Raw genomic sequence first — 26,609 nt, forward strand, 5'->3', positions numbered from 1 at the left:
CACTGACGAACCCACACATCTCTCTCCCAAACTTATTTGACTTACTGAACAAATTCGAAAAACTGTCAGGCCTTCGGGTGAACATAGACAAGACAGAAGTCCTTTTTTTGAACACACCTCCAGACACCCAGAACGCTATTCTCTCATTTCAAATTCCAGAAACAATCCCATTACATCCCTTATCTAGGGATTAATTTAACCCGTTATTGGAATACTCTACTCAAATGGAATCTCAATCCTCTCATTCAACAAATGCTATCAGATTTTAGGAAGTGGTCCATGCCCTCAGTTTCTCTCTTGGGTAGAGTCCACGCAATAAAGATGGTTACTCTCCTGAGGTTTTTCTATTTATTTCGATCTTTACCCATTCCACTACCACGTAGCATGTTTTTAAAGATCCACAAAGAAATCGCTTAATTTATTTGGAATAATAAGAGGGCAAGAATTACGCAACATACTCTCTTTCTTCATAAACGGTGGGGGGGAGTGTCTCTCCCTAACTTCTCTCTTTATCATAAGGCTGCCCAATTCGCCCAGGCCTCCGCGGTCATGATGGGCAGTGGAGCCCCTAGATGGGTGGGCCTAGAAAATACGCTCCTAGCCCCGTATACACGAAGTAGTCTACTATGGATGACGGGTTTGTTGCCCATGAAGTTGGCAGAGACCTCCCCCTTCTCATTCAACATGATCAAGCGGACCAGTAGATTTCAATATAGATTGCAGACAGTCCCATCTCTGCTTCTGGATTTTGTCCACAATCCAATGTTTGTACCGGGTGTTTGCCCTAGTGGTTTCTCTTGGTGGATAGAAAAAGGGAATCACATGCTTACATCATTTAGCCCCATTGTTTACCCTATATTCTAAACCTGAAATGTTAAACAAGTTCTCACCACCAAAGGAAGAGTTCTTCAGAATCGAGCAGGTCTATCACTTTATACATACATTGCTGCAGGAAAGAAGAATGCTAAACCCAACAGCTTTTGAGAGAGCGTATATCTTTGACCCGGGGGGAAAAGGCATAATATCAAAGATTTATAACACCTTGGACCACCTGGACCTGAGTCTCAAGCTGAGGGTAATGGATCAGTGGGAGGAAGATCTGGGGATAACACTGACTCCAGAGAGATGGAGAAAGTGTTACGAAAACATTACTTGAGGTAGTAATCAAGTATCTCTAACGGAAACATCCATTAAAGTTTTCCATAGGGCATACCATGTACCAGCCCTCCTAAGTAAAATATACTCAGGGGTCTCAGATCGCTGCTTTAGGGGTTGCGGTCAAAAAGGTGACATATAGCCCACATTTGGTGGACCTGTCCAGTGGTGGCTGGCTTTTGGAAAGAAGTCTCCTCTATTATAAATAGCTTCACTGACAACCCTGGAGTTAATTCACCTGAGATCCTTTTATTGGGTGATAAACCTACTGGCATAACTAATAAGTGCTACAGACTGATATCCTATATCATCCTAGCAGCCAAAATTTATATAGCAAGCCAGTGGAAATCCCCAGCCTTGTCAAAAGAGATGGCCATGCAAAGAATTAACGCTATTATGCTATATGAAAAGATTGAAGCGGTAAATGATACCTCAGATCACTTCCATGCGATCTGGGACCTCTGGATAAAATATCATCTCCCTGGTACAACCCGAGAGATTATTTCACTCGCTATGTAAAGTACAACTGCCCTATCTACACGCGAAGACCACGTTCTAAGACACATTTATCTGAAAAATTTCTCCTTGTAATTGGATTGGTAATGTAACTAGGCATACACCACTACAGTAGTCACGTTATTTACATGTTAATGTTTTTCCTGTATTTTACCCCACATTCCAGTTACTCATTGGTATTGTTACTGAAATTGAGTTACTCTAAGATTGAACACGCTATCCGGTACAGACAAGAACAGACAATGTCCAATGTATTGCATATGAAGACTACTATATCGAGACACACGATTGTAAGCATGGATTATTTTGGATGTTTTACTTGTCTCTGTTATTATTGTACTTTGCTAAACTCAAATAAAACAGTTGAAACTAAAAACACCAAGCCACATGTTGCTTGTCCTACTGTGAGCCGCTTGCAAGGTCTAAATGTGCTACCATGGCCTGCAGAGTTCGGGTTTTGCTTCCAGCTGAGCACATTTGGGACATCATTGTTCGGCAATTGCACAGGGAGCTGCCAGCAGCGGATCTTGATGATTTTCTACATTCCTTAAGCGTGGCAGAACGTTTCTCACACAACCATTAATAACCTCATGGATAGCAGCCAAAGTATGTGTGGGGATTTCTTCACTTGCCGCTCTCACTCAATACTAAATAAATCGAGATGTGATGAAATGTGGTTTCCATTTTTTCATTATTTGCATACCATTAACATGACGATCCATCTTGTGATTTCCATAATTCCACGACTTTTCCTTCTTCTTGTTGCAATTTCAAAGTTGAGTGTATATTCTAGGAGGAACTAAATGTATTTCTGGGATTACAGGCTACTCTAGGTTTTATATAAAGAATATAGCATAGCCTGTAATCCCAGAAATACATTTAGTTCCCCTTACAATTTACACTCAACCTTGAAATTGCAACATGAAGAAGGAACAGTCGTGGAATTATGGAAATCATCAGATATGATTTATACAGTGTTTAAGAGCGAAATTTTCAATACTGCAGTGTGTCTTAATAATGGCTCTATGGAAGAGTAGCAGCTACCTGTCATATGGGGGAATAAATCCGTTGGATCACTTCTTTCTTTTGTCATATTTTAACTCATGGATGTAATACAATTCTTTTCCTACTATATCAGGTTCAAGAGAAGAAAACCATTATCAAAAGAAAAGACTTGGAAACTCCTAAAGAATCTATCAGACCGTCGGAAGCTAAAGAGGCGGCTGTTGTGACTGAAGAGACAGAGGTTCGTATCTCCATGTAAATTAAAGTGGAAAGGTCTTCTTACCCACAGGAGTAGTTCAGTACAACACACCAGTCTGTCTCCTCAACATGGTGTGTATCTATATGTCCTAGTATGAACGAAAGTAGGGAGATGTTTACCTTATTTACAGGGATTGTTATTGTTGTGCAGTGCTTCACTATTCTGTAACATGTAATCATGAAGGTGAGGTCCAAACTGCAATATCAAGAACTGCACTGGGTCTAAGGCCGTGTACACATGGCATATTGGTAATATATATTCAGTATATCACAAAAGTGAATACATTACTCACCTTTTCTAATACACAGCCATTAATGTCTATACCACTGGCAACAAAAGTGAGTGCACCCCAAAGTGAAAATGCCCAAAGTGTCAATATTTTGTGTGGCCACCATTATTTTCAAGCATTGCCTTAACTCTATTGGGCATGGAGTTCACTAGAGCCTCACAGGAGCTGCTGGATCCTTTTCCATCCTCCATGACGACATCACAGAGCTGGTGGATGTTAGAGACCTTGCGCTCCCCCACATTCCATTTGAGGAGGCCTCACAGATGCTCAATAGGGTTTAGGACTGGAAACATTCTTGGCCAAAGCGAGCCACAAACAGGGAAAATAAACTCCCTCTGTTTGCAGGACAACTGAATACACAGCCCAAACAAAGGCCCTACAATGTGAGTTCAGCACACAAGTCCGAACATGGAGACCACACAGGAGGCCTCCTTACCTCCACACACAGCCAGCTAATGAATCCACCTGGACTTTATGTCTGGGGATATGTGAACAGCTAGTCCCACCTGTCACTCTGACTGCTCGTAAACCTGGTCCTGGCCAGCCATCTTAACCCTCTCCGTACTATATGTACTGGAGCTAGTTTCCCGGCTTACATCACAGAATATAACCACCTCTGTGATACATATCACATATCTCCTCCATTACGTGTCCGGCTGCAAATATATATATATATAAACATCCGATGACGCACGTCAGTAGTCACATAATCGGTATAGCCAGCCACAGGTTACACAGCTCTGTGACTTCCAAATGTGGCAGACACCTCTTCTGCAGCTGACACAGACCTCTGGATCAGTGGGGTGCTGCAAGGTAAGTATGCATCTGTTAATTAATTTTAATCAATCTATGCCTAAAAAAAAAAAAAATAAGTTTACTGTTTGACAGCTCATTTAAGAAAATGTGAGCGAGATTTTACCTCACTGCACGTGTGTTCCAATTTCTGGAAACCTTCAGTCTTAGCTGTCATAAGAAGGACCATGTACATACTCTCTTATCATGGTGTCGTCATTTGGATTTGACAGGAAGAATCTCCTCCAATACAAACCGCTCTATTATGTCAAATAGACGATCACTACAGTGGAAGCCACATAGACCCCATTGTAGGTCATTGTAGTCTGTCGGGCTCTGGTGGCATTTGTCATTAATTATAGGTGGCATCGTAAAGACTATTGTCTTATTCCTGAAGGAGAGCTATTTCATTCACCTTTACCAGAGACCATTGTCCTGTCACTAGAACTTACAAGGAGAATCTGCACACTTTGTGGGAACGTTCATAGTGTCTCTCAGTAATTTATTAATTTTGTGTTTTTGATTAATTTTGTACAGAAATCCACAGGCCCAGCACCAATTAAAACAAAAAGTCCTTCCTCTCGGATTGGAAAACTCCAAGTAACTATTAAACATTGCCATTCTCCTGATCTTCCTCTAAGATTTTTCTAATGATTTCATTCTATCTTTAAAATCTAAAATTCTACCATTTTTCCTTCTTCTCCCACTAGCGATGCTTTGAATGGGGTAATTTTTCATTTGCGTAGTGCATGCGGCTTATTCTCTTACCAATGTGACACTCCTTCTTATATCTATTAGTACTACTACAGGAGATTACCATCACAATCTGTTGATAAGAAATCATCATTTGTATACAATTTTTTTCCTCTTTAGGCAAATTTGCTTATTAATCCAGCAACCTTATTACCGGGCGCCGTCCCAAAACTGTCAGGCTCCAGAGCTTTTGCCATCGAGGCAGAAGCTTCATCTTCATTACATGCAGAAGATAAGTTGGATTCAAAACCTATCAGCAAAAATTTAGAGGGTGCAAGCTTCGAGACCCCAGCACAAGTAGACACTCTTCATAATGCTAATAAGGTATGTTACAATCTTCTCTATTATATAATCACCAGTGGGTTTATGAAAGGTATAGGCAATCTGGTTGTAGATTAGACCAGTGCGTTCTCGCAAATGGAAGTACTGGTATCTCCTGGAAATTGCATGGGCACAAGAGTTGTACCCTCGCAATCACAGCAAGTGGCTCGGATTACATGGCAACATAGACCCCTTCTCAAGCAGCTAGGAGTGATTCCTGCACCGCCTCAGGCTGTTTAACCCCCTACATCCTGTAATCAATAGCGATCGTAACATTTTGGAGGCTGGGAGAGGGCATATGTTCCCTCTGACACCCAATCTGGTCCCCCACGACATGACCATGGGGGCCCAGTTGTCAAATGGCTACCTCCTGGGTTACCTGGCTATGGTGAACTGTTAGACCATGCCATGAGCATTGTCTAAGAGGCGTTCTGCCAGTGTCACATACCAGTGATCAAACTAAAGCTTAATGTCCCATTTAGGGAATAAGTAATTGTAAAAATGTAACCAAAAATATCAGAAAATAAAGAACAATAAAAAGAAAAACTAATATACAAATAAATACGTATATTGATGTGAAAACCAAAAAAGTACACATATTGGGCAAAGACATATCCAGAAAAACCCAATCTGTAAAACAGTCACACTAGTTAAGCCCTTCAGTGAACACTGTAAAAAAAAAAAAATCTTTCTCTCTCCTCTTTCTCCTCTCTTTTCCTTTCTCTCTCTTCCCTCTTTCTCTTTCGCGCGCTCTCTCTGTCTCTCTTTCCCTCTCTCTCTCTCTTTTCCACTCTCTCTCTCTCTTACACACTCTCTCTATCTATATATATATATATATATATATATATATCTCAAAAACTGTCTTTTCATCGTATAGCTGACAACAAGTGGAATAAAACGCGATCAAAAAGTCTTATGTAAATAAAAATGGTACAGTTGAACACGTCATTTTGTCCTACAAAAATCAAGCCACCATATAGATTTGTCAGCGAAAAAAAATCTATAGCTCTCAGATTATAGTAATGCAAAACCTTTTTTCTTCGGCGCTCCATTGGGAGACCCAGACGATTGGGTGTATAGCACTGCCTCCGGAGGCCACACAAAGCATTACACTAAAAAGTGTAAGGCCCCTCCCCTTCTGGCTATACACCCCCCGTGGGATCACGGGCTGCTCAGTTTTCAAGCTTTGTGCGAAGGAGGTCAGACATCCACGCATAGCTCCACTGTTTAGTCAGCAGTAGCTGCTGACTATATCGGATGGAAGAAAAGAGGGCCCATACTAGGGCCCCCAGCATGCTCCCTTCTCACCCCATTCCTATTGGCGGTGTTTGTTAAGGTTGAGGTACCCATTGTGGGTACGGAGGCTGGAGCCCACATGCTGCTTTCCTTCCCCATCCCCCGGAGGGGCTCTGAGGAAGTGGGATCTTACCGGCCCCCAAGCCCTGAGGCCGGGCTCCATCCACAGACCCGTAGAACCTGCTGGATACGGAGCTGGGTACCGTTCAGGGACAAGGCCCTGCAACATTCAGGTACTCTGTGTCCCCGTATGGACAGGCCGCGCACACTCCAGACTTGCTGGGTGTGCTAGTGCGCCGGGGACAGTAGCGCTGCGCGCTGGGGTTACAGTCACTGCAGTTTCTCTGAGGGACTTTATGTGTTGGGGACAGCCGCGCCGGCCGCCCCTGGAGCGGCGGCGCGGCTGAGACTTGTGGTGCGCCGGGGACTTAGCGCCGACCGTGCTTTTACGACGGCGGCGCTTATAAATCTAGTCCCCGGCTTTTGCGGCCTAGCTCCGCTTCGTTCCCGCCCCCACCCTGTCAATCAGGGCAAGGGAGAGACGCTGTACGATAGTCAGCGCCGAGGGCTGGAGTCTTATTTACATACTCCAGCCCTCTCACTGAGCACAGTGGGGCGCAGGTTTCCCGCACTTTGTCTGCACACGCCCAGGGCCCGCCCCTCTCCACAGGACGCTGGCAGCCATTCCTACATGCAGTCTGGCTGGAGAACGGACACAGGCTCTGGGAGACCCAGACAAGGGATTTCTGGCGACCACACACCCGCGTTAAGCGGGCGGTAAGCAGCACATTAGTGCTGGCCCCACTAGTGCCACAGTGTTATATTGGTGTATTTTTTTCTCTATACCATATATATATATATATTGCACTATAAGGTCGCTTCTTGGCTGTATACCCTATATTGCTCTGAGGAGACGACAACATGTCATCCGCAAAACGCAAGGGTGCCAAGACACAGGCTGTATACGCTACTTGTGCCGCTTGTGGGGCTGATCTACCGGCAGGTTCCAATGACCCCCATTGTGTGCAATGTTCGGTCCCTGTGCCACTTCGTCAGCCGGAGTCTATGGTGGTAGTGGCCCAGGCAGAGTCACCGGTGAACCCTGTCCCGGTGACGGGGACAGAGTTTGCAGTTTTTGCTGACAAGATGTCTGTCACTATGACAAAAATCCTAGAGACCTTGCAGGCCAGGCCAGTTACTCAGACCATGGACACTGCTGCGTCAATGTTCCCCGGTCCCCCTCAGTTGGAGTTAATCCGTGCTTCAAGGGGGTCCCAGGCATCTCAGGCTGAAGGCTCTGACTCAGATGACAGTCCCAGGCAGCCTAAGCGAGCTCGCTGGGAGAGACCCTCCATGTCATCACGCGGATCAGGGTCTCAGCGAGAAGAGTCTCTGCATGATGAGACAGAGGAGGGTCATCAGGAGTCTAATCCTGAGACCGCTCTCAATCTGGATACTCCTGATGGTGACGCCATGGTAAATGACCTTATAGCGGCCATCAATAGACTGTTGGATATTTCTCCCCCAGCCCCTTCAGCAGAAGAGGCACCTGCACAGCAGGAGAAGTTCCATTTCAGGTATCCCAAGCGTAAACTGAGTACTTTTCTGGACCACGCTGACTTCAGAGAATCAGTCCAGAAACACCATGCTTATCCAGACAAGCGTTTCTCCAAACGTCTTAAGGATACACGTTATCCCTTTCCCCCTGACGTGGTCAAACGCTGGACCCAGTGTCCAAAGGTGGATCCCCCAATCTCCAGGCTTGCGGCTAGATCCATAGTTGCAGTGGAGGATGGGGCTTCACTTAAAGATGCCAATGACAGACAGATGGACCTTTGGTTGAAATCTGTCTATGAAGCTATCGGCGCGTCGTTTGCTCCAGCATTCGCGGCCGTGTGGGCACTCCAAGCTATTTCAGCTGGTCTGGCACAGGTGGACTCTATCATACGTCCAGCAGTGCCGCAAGTGGAGTCCTTAACTTCGCAAATGTCTGCGTTTGCGACCTATGCTATCAACGCTGTCCTGGACTCTACGAGCCGTACCTCAATGGCGTCTGCCAACTCGGTGGTTTTGCGCAGAGCCTTGTGGTTGAAAGAATGGAAAGCGGATTCTGCTTCCAAAAAATGTTTAACCAGCTTGCCACTATCTGTAGACAGACTGTTTGGTGAGCAATTGGCTGAAATCATTAAACAGTCCAAGGGTAAAGACTCCTCCTTACCCCAGCCCAGATCAAGCAAACCTCAACAAAGGAGGTGGCAGTCGAGGTTTCGGTCCTTTCGAGGCTCCGGCAAGGCCCAAGGCAAAGGGGCTCAGATTCCTGGCGGGCTCACTCACGCCCCAAGAAAGCAACCGGAGGAACCGCTTCCAAGGCGGCTGCCTCATGACTTTCGGCCTCCTCCCTCCGCATCCTCGGTCGGTGGCAGGCTCTCCCGCTTTTGCGACATTTGGCTGCCACAGGTCAAGGACCGGTGGGTAACAGACATTTTGTCTCACGGGTACAGGATAGAGTTCAGTTCTCGTCCTCCGCCTCGGTTCTTCAGAACTTCCCCACATCCCGACCGAGCAGATGCTCTTCTGCAGGCGGTGGGCTCACTAAGAGCAGAAGGAGTGGTGATCCCTGTTCCTCTTCAGGAACAAGGGCAAGGTTTTTACTCCAATCTCTTCGTGGTTCCAAAAAAGGACGGCTCGTTCCGTCCTGTTCTGGACCTAAAGCTGCTCAACAAGCATGTGAACGCCAGGCGGTTCCGGATGGAATCCCTCCGCTCCGTCATTGCCTCAATGTCTCAAGGAGATTTCCTTGCATCAATAGACATCAAAGATGCTTATCTCCACGTGCCGATTGCTACAGAGCACCAACGTTTTCTACGTTTTGTGATAAGAGACGAACATCTCCAGTTCGTAGCTCTGCCTTTTGGTCTGGCGACAGCCCCACGGGCTTTCACCAAGGTCATGGCGGCAGTGGTAGCAGTCTTGCACTCCCAGGGACACTCGGTGATCCCTTACTTGGACGATCTACTTGTCAAGGCACCCTCTCAAGAGGCATGCCAACACAGCCTGAATGTTGCGCTGGAGACTCTCCAGACTTTCGGGTGGATCATCAACTTTTCAAAGTCAAATCTGTCACCGACTCAATCACTAACGTATCTTGGCATGGAGTTTCATACTCTCTCAGCGATAGTGAAGCTTCCGCTGGACAAGCAGCGGTCACTACAGACAGGGGTACAGTCTCTCCTTCATGGTCAGTCGCACTCCTTAAGGCGCCTCATGCACTTCCTAGGGAAGATGGTGGCAGCAATGGAGGCAGTCCCGTTTGCACAGTTTCATCTGCGCCCACTTCAATGGGACATTCTCCGCCAATGGGACGGGAAGTCAACTTCCCTGGACAGGAAAGTCTCCCTTTCCCAGACGGCCAAGGACTCTCTGCAATGGTGGCTTCTTCCCACCTCATTATCACAGGGAAGATCATTCCTACCCCCATCCTGGGCAGTGGTCACGACAGACGCGAGTCTGTCAGGGTGGGGAGCAGTTTTTCTCCACCACAGGGCTCAAGGGACGTGGACTCAGCAGGAGTCCACCCTTCAGATCAATGTTCTGGAAATCAGGGCAGTGTATCTTGCCCTACTAGCCTTCCAGCAGTGGCTGGAAGGAAAGCAGATCCGAATTCAGTCGGACAACTCCACAGCGGTGGCATACATCAACCACCAAGGAGGGACACGCAGTCGGCAAGCCTTCCAGGAAGTCCGGAGGATTCTGTTGTGGGTGGAGGACAGAGCATCCACCATATCAGCGGTTCACATCCCGGGCGTAGAAAACTGGGAAGCAGACTTCCTCAGTCGCCAGGGTATGGACGCAGGGGAATGGTCCCTTCACCCGGACGTGTTTCAGGAAATCTGTCGCCGCTGGGGGGTGCCGGACGTCGACCTAATGGCGTCGCGGCACAACAACAAGGTCCCGACGTTCATGGCGCGGTCTCGCGATCAAAGAGCTCTGGCGGCAGACGCCTTAGTGCAAGATTGGTCGCAGTTCCGGCTCCCTTATGTGTTCCCACCTCTGGCACTCTTGCCCAGAGTGCTACGCAAGATCAGATCCGATTGCAGCCGCGTCATACTCGTCGCCCCAGACTGGCCGAGGAGCTCGTGGTACCCGGATCTGTGGCATCTCACGGTCGGCCAACCGTGGACACTACCAGACCGACCAGACTTACTGTCCCAAGGGCCGTTTTTCCATCGGAATTCTGCGGCCCTGAACCTGACTGTGTGGCCATTGAGTCCTGGATCCTAGCGTCTTCAGGATTATCCCAAGGAGTCGTTGCCACCATGAGACAGGCTAGGAAGTCCACTTCTGCTAAGATCTACCACAGAACGTGGAGGATTTTCTTATCCTGGTGCTCTGCACAAGGAGTATCCCCCTGGCCATTTGCGTTACCTACTTTTCTTTCCTTCCTGCAATCTGGGTTGGAAAAGGGCTTGTCGCTCGGCTCCCTTAAAGGGCAAGTCTCGGCACTATCCGTGTTTTTTCAAAAGCGTCTAGCACGACTTTCTCAGGTGCGCACGTTCCTGCAGGGGGTTTGTCATATCGTCCCTCCGTACAGGCGGCCGTTAGATCCATGGGATCTAAACAGGGTACTAGTTGCTCTCCAGAAGCCGCCCTTCGAGCCTCTGAGGGATGTTTCACTTTCCCGTCTCTCACAGAAAGTGGCCTTTCTAGTGGCGGTCACGTCTCTTCGGAGAGTGTCTGAGCTAGCAGCGCTGTCATCCAAGGCTCCCTTCCTGGTGTTCCACCAGGACAAGGTAGTGCTGCGCCCCATTCAGGAGTTTCTCCCTAAGGTGGTATCCTCTTTTCATCTTAATCAGGATATCTCCTTGCCTTCCTTTTGTCCTCATCCAGTTCTTCGGTATGAAAAGGATTTACATTTGTTAGATCTGGTGAGAGCACTCAGAATCTACATTTCCCGCACGGCGCCCCTGCGCCGCTCGGATGCACTCTTTGTCCTTGTCGCTGGTAAGCGCAAAGGGTCGCAGGCTTCCAAAGCCACCCTGGCTCGATGGATCAAAGAACCAATTCTTGAAGCCTACCGTTCTGCTGGGCTTCCGGTTCCATCAGGGCTGAAGGCCCACTCTACCAGAGCCGTGGGTGCGTCCTGGGCATTACGACACCAGGCTACGGCTCAACAGGTGTGCCAGGCAGCTACCTGGTCGAGTCTGCACACTTTCACCAAACATTATCAGGTGCATACCTATGCTTCGGCGGACGCCAGCCTAGGTAGAAGAGTCCTGCAGGCGGCAGTTACCTCCCCGTAGGGGAAGGCTGTCTTTGCAGCTCTAACATGAGGTATTTCTTTACCCACCCAGGGACTGCTTTTGGACGTCCCAATCGTCTGGGTCTCCCAATGGAGCGCCGAAGAAGAAGGGAATTTTGTTACTTACCGTAAATTCCTTTTCTTCTAGCTCCTATTGGGAGACCCAGCACCCGCCCTGTTGTCCTTCGGGATTGTTGGTTTTTTTCGGGTACACATGTTGTTCATGTTGAACGGTTTTCAGTTCTCCGATGTTACTTCGGAGTGAATTTGTTTAAACCAGTTATTGGCTTTCCTCCTTCTTGCTTTAGCACTAAAACTGAGCAGCCCGTGATCCCACGGGGGGTGTATAGCCAGAAGGGGAGGGGCCTTACACTTTTTAGTGTAATGCTTTGTGTGGCCTCCGGAGGCAGTGCTATACACCCAATCGTCTGGGTCTCCCAATAGGAGCTAGAAGAAAAGGAATTTACGGTAAGTAACAAAATTCCCTTCTTTTTTTATAAAATTGTATTTATTGTGTTAAAGTGGCAAAACATAAAAAATAGTATAAATGTGGCATTGCTGTATTTGTACTGACACGAAGAATAAAGCAGTCTTATCACTTATGCGACACAATGAACGGCTTAAAAAAAAATCCTGAACTGTTTTTTTTTTTTGTTTTTTTTTTTTTATTCTGCCTCACAAAAAGCAGAATAGAAAGCAATCAAAATATTATGGGGGCAAAAATGGTACCAATAAAAACTCCAACTCATCCCTTAAAAAACAAGCCCTCACATGACTGTCTGCAGAAAATTAAAATAGCAAGGAAAACAGATGCAGTGCTGCATTTGTTTTAAATTATTTTTAATTTTTGTTTTGGGCCTTTGGATATGAAAATCGGGAACGTGCCAAACAAAAACTGGCACATTCTCTGTAATGACCCCGATTTAAAAGATGTCACTATCAATAAACCCTTGATCACATACCGAAGAGGTAAAAATTTAAAGGACATTTTAGTCCATAATAGAATCACTTTTACGGTTACGTGGGTAGAACGTTGGGTAGAACGTGCCTGCCCCAGAGTCTTCCCTCCAAAAAAAAGAAGTCCAGGAAAAATGCTCCCAAATCAATATGCCCTCCTCCTTTCTGATCAGCACTTCCACTTGTTTGTCATTATTATAGTGAGTAATGTGGAAAGCCTGCTTAATTGTGTGTCGAAGAAGTGCGAGCTGGGCATAATGTACTGGGCACTACAAGAGCTTATTTTCAATATTTAATTCTGCACTGCATTTGACTGCATGGGTGTTTTCCAAAGACAAAATTGTCACTACTCCCCTAATCGAATTCCCAGAGAAGTGTAAATTCCAAAATATGATCACTTGAAGTTGCTTGTGCTGTTCTGACACTTAGGAGTAAATAGTCCATAAACTATTCTAGGAAAATCTGTGCTCCAGAAGTCAAATAGTACTCCTTCTCATCTGTTTTATATGCACGTATGAAGGAGGCCTTAGGTGGAGTTCGACAACATTTTATCATAGACCAGTGGTGGCTATAATTTCTCTCTGTCACGTATTTAATCCTACCATGTGTAATACAGTCCACTGAGCCCGTGTGTCTAATCCTGTCTTGTGATACAGTCCACTGAGCCGTGTGTCTACACCGTGTGCAGAATTATTAGGCAAGTTGTATTTTAGAGGATTTTTTTTATTATTGATCAACAACTATGTTCTCAATCAACCCAAAAGACTCATAAATATCAAAGCTTAATATTCTGGAAGTTGGAGTGAGGTTGTTTTAGATTTGGCTATCTTAGGAGGATATCTGTTTTTGCAGGTAACTATTACTGTACAGAATTATTAGGCAGCTTAATAAAAACCAAATATATTCCCATCTCACTTGTTTATTTTCACCAGGTAAACCAATATAACTGCAAAAAAATTGAGAAAGAAACATTTCTGACATACAAAAACAAAACCCCAAAAAATTAGTGACCAATATAGCCACCTTTCTTTATGATGACACTCAACAGCCTACCATCCATAGATTCTGTCAGTTGCTTGATCTGTTTACGATCAACATTGCGTGCAGCAGCCACCACAGCCTCCCAGACACTGTTCCAAGAAGTGTACTGTTTTCCCTCCCTGTACATCTCACATTTTATGAGGGACCACAGGTTCTCTATGGGGTTTAGATCAGGTGAACAAGGGGGCCATGTCATTATTTTTTCATCTTTTAGACCTTTACTGGCTAGCCACGCTGTGGAGTAGTTGGATGCGTGTGATGGAGCATTGTCGTGCATGAAAATCATGTTTTTCTTGAACGATACAAACTTCTTCCTGTACCACTGCTTGAAGAAGTTGTCTTCAAGAAACTGGCAGTAGGTCTGGGAGTTGAGCTTCACTCTATCCTCAACCTGAAAAAGTCCCACAAGTTTGATGATACCAGCCCATACCAGTACCCCACCTCCACCTTGTTGGCGTCTGAGTCGGAGTGGAGCTCTCTGTCCTTTACTGATCAGCCTCTAGCCCATCGAGAGCCACTCTCATTTCATCAGTTCATAAAACCTTTGAAAAATCAGTCTTAAGATATTTGTTGGCCCAGTCTTGACGTTTTATCTTATGTTTCTTCTTCAAAGGTGGTTGTTTTTCAGCCTTCCTTACCTTGGCCATGTCCCTGAGTATGACACACCTTGTGCTTTTTGATACTCCAGTAACATTGCAGCTCTGAAATATGGCCAAACTGGTGGCACATGGCATCTTGGCAGCTTTACGCTTGATTTTCCTCAATTCATCGGCAGTTATTTTGCGCCTTTTTTGCCCAACACGCTTCTTGCGACCCTGTTGGCTATTTGCCATGAAACGCTTGATTGTTCGGTGATCACGCTTCAAAAGTTTGGCAATTTCAAGACTGCTGCATCAATCTGCAAGACATCTCACAATTTTGGACTTTTCAGAGCCCGTCAAATCTCTCTTCTGACCCATTTTGCCAAAGGAAAGGAAGTTGCCTAATAATTAAGGACACCTTATATAGGGTATTGATGTCATTACACCACACCCCTCCTCATTAGAGATGCACATCACCTGATTTACTTAATTGGTAGTTGGCTCTCAAGCATATACAGCTTGGAGTAGGACAACATGTATAAAGTATCATGTGATCAAAATACTCATTTGCCTAATAATTCTGCACACAGTGTAATCCTGTCGTATGATAAAGTCTGCATGGCCGTGTGATAGTCTGCAAGGCTGTGTGTCTAATCCTATCATGTGTGATACTGACTGCTTAACTGTGTGTAATTACTGTGATCTGAGTGCTGCAGACACAATCCTATGACTGCTCTGCTCAGATCTCTGTAAGGATCATTGAGCATTCGCAGCACTGACATCACCCTCCCTAGCGCGGACCAGCTTTATTAAGTGTACAGATTTCTTCAGCGCTCTATTGGGAGACCCAGACGATTGGGGTATAGCTACTGCCCTCCGGAGGCCACACAAAGCACTACACTAAAAAGTGCAAGGCCCCTCCCCTTCTGGCTATACCCCCCCGTGGTATCACGGGTTCTCCAGTTTTCAAGCTTTGTGCGAAGGAGGTCAGACATCCACGCATAGCTCCACAGATTTTAGTCAGCAGCAGCTGCTGACTATTTCGGATGGAAGAAAAGAGGGCCCATATAGGGCCCCCAGCATGCTCCCTTCTCACCCGTGGATGGTGTTGTAAGGTTGAGGTACCTATTGCTGGTACAGGGGCTGGAGCCCCACATGCTGTTTTCCTTCCACATCCCCTTGTAGGGCTCTGTGGAAGTGGGATCCTGCCGGCCTCTAAGCTCTGACGCCGGGCTCCATCCACAGACCCAGTTGAACCTGATGGATATGGAGCAGGAGTACAATCAGGGACATGGCCCTGCATCATACAGGTACTCTGTGTCCCCGGCAGGCACAGACACACTCCGGGCTGGCTGGGTGTTGTAGTGCGCCGGGGACCGTAACGATTGAGTTGGTGTTCCTGCAGTTTACTGGGGGACTTTTGTGTTGTGGGAACGCAGCGCCGACCCCCACTGGACCGGCGGCGCTGCCGTGACTTGTAGTGCGCCGGGGACACGCCGACCGCGCTTTTACGGCGGCGGCGTTTATAAATCCAGTCCCCGGCTTTTGCGGCCTAGCTCCGCTTCGTTCCCGCCCCCACCCTGTCAATCAGGGTAGGGGAGAGACGCTGTTTCGCAGCAGCGACGAGGGCTGGAGCCTGATTTACATGCTCCAGCCCTCTCACTAGGCACAGAGGGAAGCAGGCTTCCCGCTCTTAGCCAGGAACGCCCAGGGCCCGCCCCCCCTCCTCTCCCAGGACGCCGGCAGCCATTACATGCAGTCTGGCTAGAGGAAGGACGCAAGGCTCTGGGAGACCTGGACTAGGGGGCTTTTGGCGACCACACACCCGCTCTTAAGCGGGCGGTAAGCGGCATTTCAGCTGGCCCCTCTAGTGCCTCAGTGTGTATTGGTGTACTGTGTCACCAGATATATATATTTATTTATTTCTTGCACTGTGAGGTCGCTTCCTGGCTGGATACCCCAGATCGCTCTGAGGAGGCAGCAACATGTCATCCACAAAACGCAAGGCTGCCAAGGCTAGGGCTGTGTACACTGCGTGTGCTGCATGTGGGGCTGCTCTACCAGCAGGTTCCAAAGACCCCCATTGTGTGCAATGCTCAGATCCGGTGCTGCTTCGCCAGCCGGAGTCCGGAGGGGTAGTGACCCAGGCTGAGACGCTTGTAAGTCCTGCCCCGGTGTCAGGGACAGACTTTGCAGTTTTTGCTGATGGAATGTCTGTGACTATGGCAAAAATCCTTGAAACTTTGCAATCCATGACTGGGGCTCAGTCTATGGACACGGCGAGGTCTCTGTCCGCTAATCCCCCTCAGTTGGAATTAATCCAGACTGCAAGGGGGTCCCCGGCTTCCCAGGCTGAGTATTATGACTCAGATGATAGCCCCAGCCACCCTAAGCGAGCTCGCTGGGAAAGACCCTCAACGTCATCACACTGCTCAGGGTCTCAGCGCAATCAGTCGCCCTGTGATGCGTCTGAAGAGAGTGATCAGGAGTCTTATCCTGGAACCCCTCTCAATCTGGATACCCCGGATGGGGACGCCATGGTAAACGAGCTTATCTCAGCCATCAATAGACTGTTGGATATTTCTCCCCCAGCTCCTTCTGCAGAGGAGGCAGCTGCAGAGCAGGAGAAGTTTCGTTTCCTCTATCCCAAGCGTAAATTGAGTGCTTTCTTGGATCACTCTGACTTCAGAGAGTCAATCCAGAAACACGACGCTCATCCAGAAAGGCGTTTCTCTAAACGTTCTAAGGATACACGTTTTCCTTTCCCCCCTGATGTGGTCAAGCGCTGGACCCAGTGTCCAAAAGTAGACCCCCCGATTTCCAAACTTGCAGCTAGATCCATAGTTGCAGTGGAGGATGGCGCTTCACTTAAGGATGCCAATGACAGACAGATGGACCTTTGGTTAAAATCTGTCTATGAAGCTATCGGCGCGTCGTTTGCTCCAGCATTCGCAGCCGTATGGGCACTCCAAGCTATTTCAGCTGGTTTAGCAAAAGTGGATGCTGTCATACATCCAGCGGTGCCGCAAGTGGCGTCCCTTACCTCGCAGATGTCTGCGTTTGCGTCTTACGCTATCAATGCGGTCCTAGAATCTACCAGCCGCACCTCAATGGCGTCCGCCAATTCGGTAGTTTTGCGCAGAGCCTTGTGGTTAAAGGACTGGAAAGCAGATGCTGGTTCCAAAAAATGTTTAACCAGCTTGCCTTTATCTAGAGATAGACTGTTTGGCGAGCCATTGGCTGACATCATTAAACAGTCCAAGGGTAAAGACTCTTCCTTACCCCAGCCCAGATCAAGCAAACCTCAGCAGAAAAAATGGCAGCAGAGGTTTCAGTCCTTTCGAGGTTCGGGCAAGACACAATTCTCCTCGTCCAAAGGGACTCAGAGGACGCAAAGAGTCTCAGATTCCTGGCGGGCTCACGCACGCCCCAAGAAAGCAAATGGAGGAACCGCTTCCAAAGCGGCTACCTCATGACTTCCAGCCCCCCCCCTCCGCATCTCCGGTCGGGGGCAGGCTCTCCCGCTTTTCCGACATTTGGATGTCACAGGTCAAAGACCGGTGGGTGACAAACATTTTGTCTCGCGGGTACAGAATCGAGTTCAGTTCTCGTCCTCCAGCTCGGTTCTTCAGAACCTCCCCACATCCAGACCGAGCAGATGCCCTGCTGCAGGCGGTGGACTCCCTAAGAGCGGAAGGAGTAGTGGTTCCTGTACCGCCTCAGGAACAAGGGCGAGGGTTTTACTCCAATCTCTTTGTGGTTCCAAAAAAGGACGGCTCGTTCCGTCCTGTTCTGGATCTAAAGCTGCTCAACAAACATGTGCACGCCAGACGGTTCCGGATGGAAACCCTCCGCTCTGTCGTTGCCTCAATGTCTCAAGGAGACTTCCTTGCCTCAATAGACATCAAAGATGCTTATCTCCACGTGCCAATTGCTACAGAACATCAACGTTTTCTACGTTTTGTGATAGGAAACGACCATCTTCAGTTCGTAGCTCTGCCATTCGGTCTGGCGACAGCCCCCCGGGTCTTCACCAAGGTCATGGCGGCGGTGGTAGCAGTCTTGCACTCTCAGGGACACTCGGTGATCCCTTACCTAGACGATCTACTTGTCAAGGCACCCTCTCAAGAGGCATGCCAACTCAGTCTACATGCTACGCTGGAGACTCTACAGACGTTCGGATGGATCATCAACTTTCCAAAGTCGAATCTGTCACCGTCACAGTCGCTAACGTATCTTGGCATGGAGTTTCATACTCGAGCAGCGAGAGTGAAGCTTCCGCTGAACAAGCAGCGGTCCCTACAGACAGGGGTGCAATCCCTCCTTCAAGGCCAGTCGCACCCCTTACGGCGCCTCATGCACTTCCTCGGGAAGATGGTGGCAGCCATGGAAGCAGTTCCCTTTGCGCAGTTTCATCTGCACCCACTTCAATGGGACATTCTCCGCCAATGGGACGGGAAGTCAACGTCCCTGGACAGGAAAGTCTCTCTTTCCCAGACGGCCAAGGACTCTCTACAATGGTGGCTCCTTCCCACCTCATTGTCTCAGGGAAGATCCTTCCTGCCCCCATCCTGGGCAGTGGTCACGACAGATGCGAGTCTGTCAGGGTGGGGAGCAGTGTTTCTCCACCACAGGGCCCAGGGGACGTGGACTCCGCAGGAGTCCACCCTTCAGATCAATGTTCTGGAAATCAGGGCAGTGTATCTTGCCCTACTGGCCTTCCAACAGTGGCTGGAAGGAAAGCAGATCCGAATCCAGTCGGACAACTCCACAGCGGTGGCATACATCAACCACCAAGGAGGGACGCGCAGTCGGCAAGCATTCCAAGAAGTCCGGCGCATTCTAATGTGGGTGGAGGACACAGCATCCACCATATCCGCGGTTCACATCCCAGGCGTAGAAAATTGGGAAGCAGACTTCCTCAGTCGCCAGGGCATGGACGCAGGGGAGTGGTCCCTTCACCCGGACGTGTTTCAGGAAATCTGTCGCCGATGGGGAGTGCCGGACGTCGACCTAATGGCGTCCCGGCACAACAACAAGGTCCCGGCATTCATGGCGAGGTCGCGCGATCAAAGAGCTCTGGCGGCAGACGCATTAGTTCAAGATTGGTCGCAGTTCCGGCTCCCATACGTCTTCCCACCTCTGGCACTCTTGCCCAGAGTGTTACGCAAGATCAGATCCGATTGCAGCCGCGTCATACTCGTCGCCCCAGACTGGCCGAGGAGATCGTGGTATCCGGATCTGTGGCATCTCACGGTCGGTCGACCGTGGTCACTGCCAGACCGACCAGACTTACTGTCCCAAGGGCCGTTTTTCCATCAGAATTCTGCGGCCCTGAACCTGACTGTGTGGCCATTGAGTCCTGGATCCTAGCGTCCGCAGGATTATCTCAAGGAGTCGTAGCCACAATGAGACAAGCTAGGAAATCAACGTCTGCTAAGATCTACCACAGAACGTGGAAGATTTTCTTATCCTGGTGCTCTGCACAGAGAGTATCCCCTTGGCCATTTGCATTGCCCACCTTTCTTTCCTTCCTGCAATCGGGGTTGGAAAAGGGCTTGTCGCTCAGCTCCCTTAAAGGGCAAGTCTCGGCACTATCTGTGTTTTTTCAGAAGCGTCTAGCACGTCTTCCTAAGGTGCGCACGTTCCTACAGGGGGTCTGTCATATTGTGCCCCCGTACAAGCGGCCGTTAGATCCATGGGATCTGAACAGAGTACTAGTTGCTCTGCAAAAGCCGCCCTTCGAGCCTCTAAAGGACGTTTCCTTTTCTCGCCTGTCACAGAAAGTGGCGTTTCTTGTTGCGATCACATCGCTTAGGCGAGTGTCTGAGCTGGCAGCTCTGTCATCCAAGGCTCCCTTCCTGGTGTTCCACCAGGACAAGGTAGTGCTGCGCCCCATTCCGGAGTTTCTCCCTAAGGTCGTATCCTCGTTTCATCTTAATCAGGATATATCCTTGCCTTCCTTTTGTCCTCAGCCGGTTCACCGGTATGAGAAAGACTTACGTTTGCTAGATCTGGTGAGAGCACTCAGAATCTATATTTCTCGCACGGCGCCTATCCGCCGTTCAGATGCACTTTTTGTCCTTGTCGCTGGCCAGCGCAAGGGGTCGCAGGCTTCTAAAGCCACCCTGGCTCGATGGATCAAAGAACCAATTCTGGAAGCCTACCGTTCTGCTGGGCTTCCGGTTCCTTCAGGGCTGAAAGCCCACTCAACCAGAGCTGTGGGTGCGTCCTGGGCTTTGCGACACCAGGCTTCGGCTCAACAGGTGTGCCAGGCAGCTACCTGGTCGAGTCTGCACACTTTCACCAAACATTATCAGGTGCATACCTATGCTTCGGCGGATGCCAGCTTAGGTAGAAGAGTCCTGCAGGCGGCAGTGACATCCCCGTAGGGGAGGGCTGTTTTGCAGCTCTAACATGAGGTATCTCTTTACCCACCCAGGGACAGCTTTTGGACGTCCCAATCGTCTGGGTCTCCCAATAGAGCGCTGAAGAAGAAGGGAATTTTGTTACTTACCGTAAATTCCTTTTCTTCTAGCTCTTATTGGGAGACCCAGCACCCGCCCTGTTGTCCTTCGGGATTTTTTTGTTGTTTGCGGGTACACATGTTGTTCATGTTGAACGGTTTTTCAGTTCTCCGACGTTATTCGGAATTAATTTGTTTAAACCAGTTATTGGCTTCCTCCTTCTTGCTTTGGCACTAAAACTGGAGAACCCGTGATACCACGGGGGGGTATAGCCAGAAGGGGAGGGGCCTTGCACTTTTTAGTGTAGTGCTTTGTGTGGCCTCCGGAGGGCAGTAGCTATACCCCAATCGTCTGGGTCTCCCAATAAGAGCTAGAAGAAAAGGAATTTACGGTAAGTAACAAAATTCCCTTCTTTCCAGGAACAGATATAACTTTCTAAAAAATAAAAAAAAATACCACCACACTCCTAAAACTCTGGACTTTATGATGCCAGATTTATTTTCTTATATTATATTTTTTTACAGATTTATTAAGTATTCTGTACTTTGTGATTTTGTATTTGTCAGAGTCGTGCAAAAATTGGTAGTAAAAGACGACCTCCTACACGAACGAGCAGAAAACCTGCACCCCAAGAATCTGGGCAGAATGAGGATCTGTCCTCACCGGTATCGCCTACTCCTACACCAGCTGCAAAGCCTGAAACGTCAGTATCGGAATCAAACTGGGGAATGGATCGAGATGAGATTTCTACTATGAAGTTGTCCTTTTCAGAAAACGATATACAGACCAGAACACATCCAAAATCCGCTGTAAATCCTCTGACTCCAGATGTAAATGATTTATTTGGGTCTGACCTTTTTGCAGATAACCCGCTACCTAAATCAGTTGCATCTCAACAATCGAAAGACGAGTCTCCAGGGAGTACATTTTCTAAAAAATCTTTCCTGGAGCAGGGCAAGAAATCTTCAGGAATTTTATTCGATGGTGATGGCAGTGATGATGACTTATTCACGTCTGTAAAAGACAAACCCAAGAAGACACCTCAGCCCAGTTCTCCAATGGACAAGGAACCGGGTGATGATCTTTTTGGGTTTCAGACATCTCAGAATAAAGTTGTTGATCAGCCGGTTGTTCCAGCAGATAAGTCCACAACCAGCGACATGTTTGAGGTAAGTAATGTTTCTGATCACGTCTATAACTTTTTCTTTTACTAGTTTGGAATTACTAAAATGCTTTATCATTTCTTGCTTTTCTGGATAACGGAGAGGATATTATTCTTAATTAATTGTAAGCTTTTGTTTTTGTTAGCGTTTATGCATCCACCGGTTAAATGAGTTTTTACTATTGAGGATTCACTTCCTTTTAAAGGAGTCATCTGAAGGATTTTGTGTTAACTCTTTTAACTCCTACACTAATCATGCCATCACTGCATTACGGTACTTACTGGAGACTTGGCTGTGCCATCACAGTTTGAAACCTGCTTCTTTAAACAATTGACACCCCACTTTAACAGCTTGGATCAGAGATAACTATCTGGTTAACCCCTTAGATACCAAGGTCAACACGGACTGCAGCATCTAAAGGTACCGTCACACTAAGCAACTTACCAGCGATCCCAACAACGATAGGGATCGCTGGTAAGTTGCTAGGAGGTTGCTGGTGAGCTGTCACACTGCGACGCTCCAGCGATCCCACCAGCAACCTGACCTGGCAGGGATCGCTGGAGCGTGGCTACACGAGTTGCTGGTGAGCTCACCAGCAACCAGTGACCAGCCCCCAGCGCCGCGTGGAAGATGCTGCGCTTGGTAACTAAGGTAAATATCGGTAACCAACCCGATATTTACCTTGGTTACCACCGCACGGAGCTACACGTGCAGAGAGCAGGGAGCAGCGCACACTGAGCGCTGGCTCCCTGCTCTCCTAGTACAGCACACATCGGGTTAATTACCCGATGTATGCTGCAGCTAAATGTGCACAGAGCAGGGAGCAGCGCACACTGAGCGCTGGCTCCCTGCTCTCCTACTTACAGCACACATGGGGTTAATTACCCGATGTGTGCTGCAGCTACATGTGCACAGAGCAGCGAGCAGCGCACAGTGCTTAGCGCTGGCTCCCTGCTCTCCTTACAGCACACATCAGGTTAATTAACCCGATGTGTCCTGCAGCTAGCTACATGTGCACAGAGCAGGAGTCGGCAGCACAGGCAGTGAGAGCGGCGGAGGCTGGTATCGAAGGTAAATATCGGGTAACCAAGGACAGGGCTTCTTGGTTACCCGATGTTTACATTGGTTACCAGCCTCTGCAGAAGCCGGCTCCTGCTCACTGCACATTTAGTTGTTGCTGTCTCGCTGTCACACACAGCGATCTGTGCTTCACAGCGGGACAGCAACAACTAAAAAATGGCCCAGGACATTCAGCAACAACCAGCGACCTCACAGCAGGGGCCAGGTTGTTGCTGGATGTCACACACAGCAACATCGCTAGCAACGTCACAAAAGTTGTTCGTTAGCAGCGATGTTGCTTAGTGTGACGGGGCCTTAAGCAGTTGGATAGAGGAAGTGAACTTTACCTGTCACCTTCACCAGTCTTAGATCTGTCATGTAAGGACTGGTAATAATACACTGTAATATAGAAGTATTGCAATGTATTATATGAGTAATCAAATGATGACTTTTTCAAGTCCCTTCCTGTGATTTTTTTTTCTTCTTTTTTTTTTTTGATTTTTGTTTTTTTTTTTTTTTTTAAATGGGGGGTACACTTTTTTGTAAATTGAAAAACAATCATCATCTAACGTCATTGATTATTAATAAACAGTAGAAATTGAAAAAAAAGCATAATTGGTGATGCCGTATTGGTAAAAAGCCATACGGTGACTGCTATAAGACTGAAATAATGTGTATGCATTTTATGCACGGCCCATTGAATTTAATGTGAGCGTTGTACTTCTTGATTTATCCTGTGGTGGCGCTGTAGGTAGAAGGAATGCTTGATTTGTTTTTATTTTGGGGGGGAGGGAGTGAACAGAGTTCAGTGGATCAGTGGGAGCCTTATCAGGAAAACCTATGATTAGCTTATTGCTAGGAGAACTTTCTAATGTAAAGGGGATTGTTCAAAGTGGGTAAAGATGCAATGTTGTCACAACTTTGAATTTAGCAACTTATATTAGACAATTTATTTCCTGAGTTCTAAGCAAATACTTTTTGCATTAATGTATCAAAAAAATAAAAAAAATGATCAATGACAATAACAATAATAGCTTATTTGCATCTTTTGTTTTTAAGGATGATATATTTGCAGCAGAAGCTATTAAACCAGTAAAGAAACCAAAGGAGAAAAAAGCACCATCAGAAGCCAATCTGTTTGATGATAACGCTGATATTTTTGCAGATTTCACACACAAACCTAAAGAGAAGAAATCCAAAAAGAAGACTGAGCCTAAATCCATATTTGACGATGACATGGGTATGTGTGTGTGCAATCACTGTAATCTCACTAAATAGCAAATGTCTACTTGGATGCATACTGGCAGGGTCTTTGCTCCTATTATTCCGGTAAGTATTTGACTTAAAGGGGTGGTTCACTACTCACCATTAGTGGCCACATCCCTGTAAAAGTGATAGGGAAGACTTTTTTTCAAATACCTTGTTCAGCAAATTCTGCCTGTGATTGGCGCTATTGCAGTCCGCTCATCCCCATGAACTAACCCCCCTGGGCTCCGTGACCTCTGAGATCCGTTGATGTCACGTCAACTTCCAGTTGACTTGACATCACTGAGGCCGGTCCTGGTCTCCGTAAGTGCCTGGTGAGTTTCACCAATCGTCACAGCGCAGCATGTCGCATGCTCTCTCCTTCACTGCAGAGTGCTGCAAGCAGGAGCGATGCTGGGCTGTGACGAGACTGGGGCCGGCCTCCGTGATATCAGGTCAACAGGAAGTTGACGTGACATCACCGGGTCCCAGAGGTCATGGAGCCTGGGGGGTCACTTCATTGCGATGACCGGACCACAATAGCGCCACTCAGAGACAGAATTGGCTGATCAAGGTATTTAGAAAAAGCCTTCCCTATCCGTTTTACAGAGATGTGGCCACTATTGCAGAGTAGTGAATCACCTCCTTAACCCCTTAACGACCGCGGGCAGTAAAATTACGTCCTAGCGGTCATAACGTTACTGCCCGCGGTCTGCCGGCAGCATCATGCTGCGATCGGCACACATCTCAGCTGATTTTCACAGCTGAGATGTGTGCCTGCTAGGCACGAGCAGAATCGTTATCTGCTCGTGCCGTTTAACCCCTTATATGGCACTGTCAATATGTGACAGCGCCATTATAAGCGCGATCGCGGTAAACTTTTACTTACCGCCCGATACCGGAAGTCACGTGACGCGATCACGTGACTTCCGATAGTTGTCATGGTAGCACAGGGTGATGACTCCTGTACTACACCTCACTTGCTTTCACTTTCGCTGTGCCAGCAGCACAGCAAAAGAGAAAGAGAGCGTATCTGCTGTTTACAGCCTTGTAGCTGTGATCAGCAGATACTGCAGAGCGATCGGATTGCTGATCGCAATAGCCCCCTAGGGGGACTAGTAAAATAAAAAAAAAGTAAAAAAAAAGTTTTAAAAAATTAACAAAAAAACCTAAAAGTTCAAATCACCCCCCATTCGCCCCATTGAAAATTAAAGGGTTAAAAAAATATACACACATTTGGTATCGCCGCGTTCAGAAACGCCCGATCTATCAAAATATAAAATCAATTAATCTGATCAGTATACGGTGTAGCGGCAAAAAAATTCCAAACGCCAAAACAACGTTTTTTTGTCGCCACAACTTTAACGCAAAATGCAATAAGAGGCGATCAAAACGTAGCATCTGCGCAAAAATGGTAGCGTTAAAAACGTCAGCTCGAGACGCAAAAAATAAGCCGTCACTGAGCCATAGATCCCGAAAAATGAGAACGCTACGGGTCACGGAATATGGCGTAAAACGTGCACCACTTTTTTCGGACAAACTTCCGATTTTTTTTTTTTTTTTTTTAGCCCCTTTATGTAAAGGTAAACCTATACATGTTTGTTGTCTACGAACTCGCACTTACCTGAGGCATCACACGCACACATCAGTTTTACCATATAGTGAACACAGTGAATAAAATATCTCAAAAACCATTGTGCTATCGCACTTTTTTTGCAACTTTTCTGCATTTGGAATTTTTTTGCCGTTTTCCAGTACACTATATGGTAAAACTGATGGTTTCATTTAAAAGTACAGCTCGTTCCACAAAAAATGAGCCCTCACATGACCATATTGACTGAAAAATAAAAATTACGTCTCTCGGAAAAAGAATGACGAAAAAAAAAAACGGAAAGCGAAAAATCGGCCGGTCGTGAAGGGGTTAAAGAGGACCTGTCATCATATCAGGAATGCCCAGTTTTTGTTCTTATTTTATTTCCACTGTTTCCCTCAGCACTCCTCAATTAAAAAACAAAAATCCACCACAGAGTTCCAGAGATATTGGACTTTTTATACACTGCACTGCTGATTTTTGGGTTGTTTTTTTTTTTTTTTTTTTTTAACAAAGGGAGTGTGGGTCACAGGGCAGTAATACAGAGCAACCCAAAGATTCACCCCGTGGGAATCTGAGTCACACCCTTTGTAAAGATAAGTAGAATTAGCACTGAATATAAAGGCCTAAATATCAGGAACCATATGGAGGATTTTATACAAAATGAAATAAGGGGAGAAGCAGGAATAAAAATGGCAAAAAACTGGCCACATCTGACCCGGTGATGGCTAATTTGTATGGAAAAGTAATGAAAAACAGGACAATGTTTCTGGAGGTGCACTTATAGGCATTTTTTATAGTTTTTGGAAAATGCCAAGGA

The 26,609-nt window shown here is 47.2% G+C and overlaps 1 protein-coding gene across 2 annotated transcripts in view; it reads left to right on the forward strand.

Annotated features, from left to right (window-relative positions):
• The window catches only part of LOC142311000 (WASH complex subunit 2-like), a 236,907-nt gene that overhangs the window by 207,891 nt on the left and 2,407 nt on the right, over nt 1-26,609 (forward strand). The window contains exons 25-29 of one of the 2 annotated variants that reach the window (XM_075348954.1): nt 2,810-2,917; nt 4,554-4,616; nt 4,890-5,093; nt 21,298-21,900; nt 24,013-24,193. In XM_075348954.1, the coding sequence (XP_075205069.1) occupies nt 2,810-2,917; nt 4,554-4,616; nt 4,890-5,093; nt 21,298-21,900; nt 24,013-24,193 (1,159 nt within the window). The remainder of the gene's footprint in view (nt 1-2,809; nt 2,918-4,553; nt 4,617-4,889; nt 5,094-21,297; nt 21,901-24,012; nt 24,194-26,609) is intronic. The other variant, XM_075348955.1, reaches the window with a different exon arrangement.

Source organism: Anomaloglossus baeobatrachus, chromosome 5 (genome assembly GCF_048569485.1).
Source record: "Anomaloglossus baeobatrachus isolate aAnoBae1 chromosome 5, aAnoBae1.hap1, whole genome shotgun sequence".
NCBI lineage: Eukaryota > Metazoa > Chordata > Amphibia > Anura > Aromobatidae > Anomaloglossus > Anomaloglossus baeobatrachus.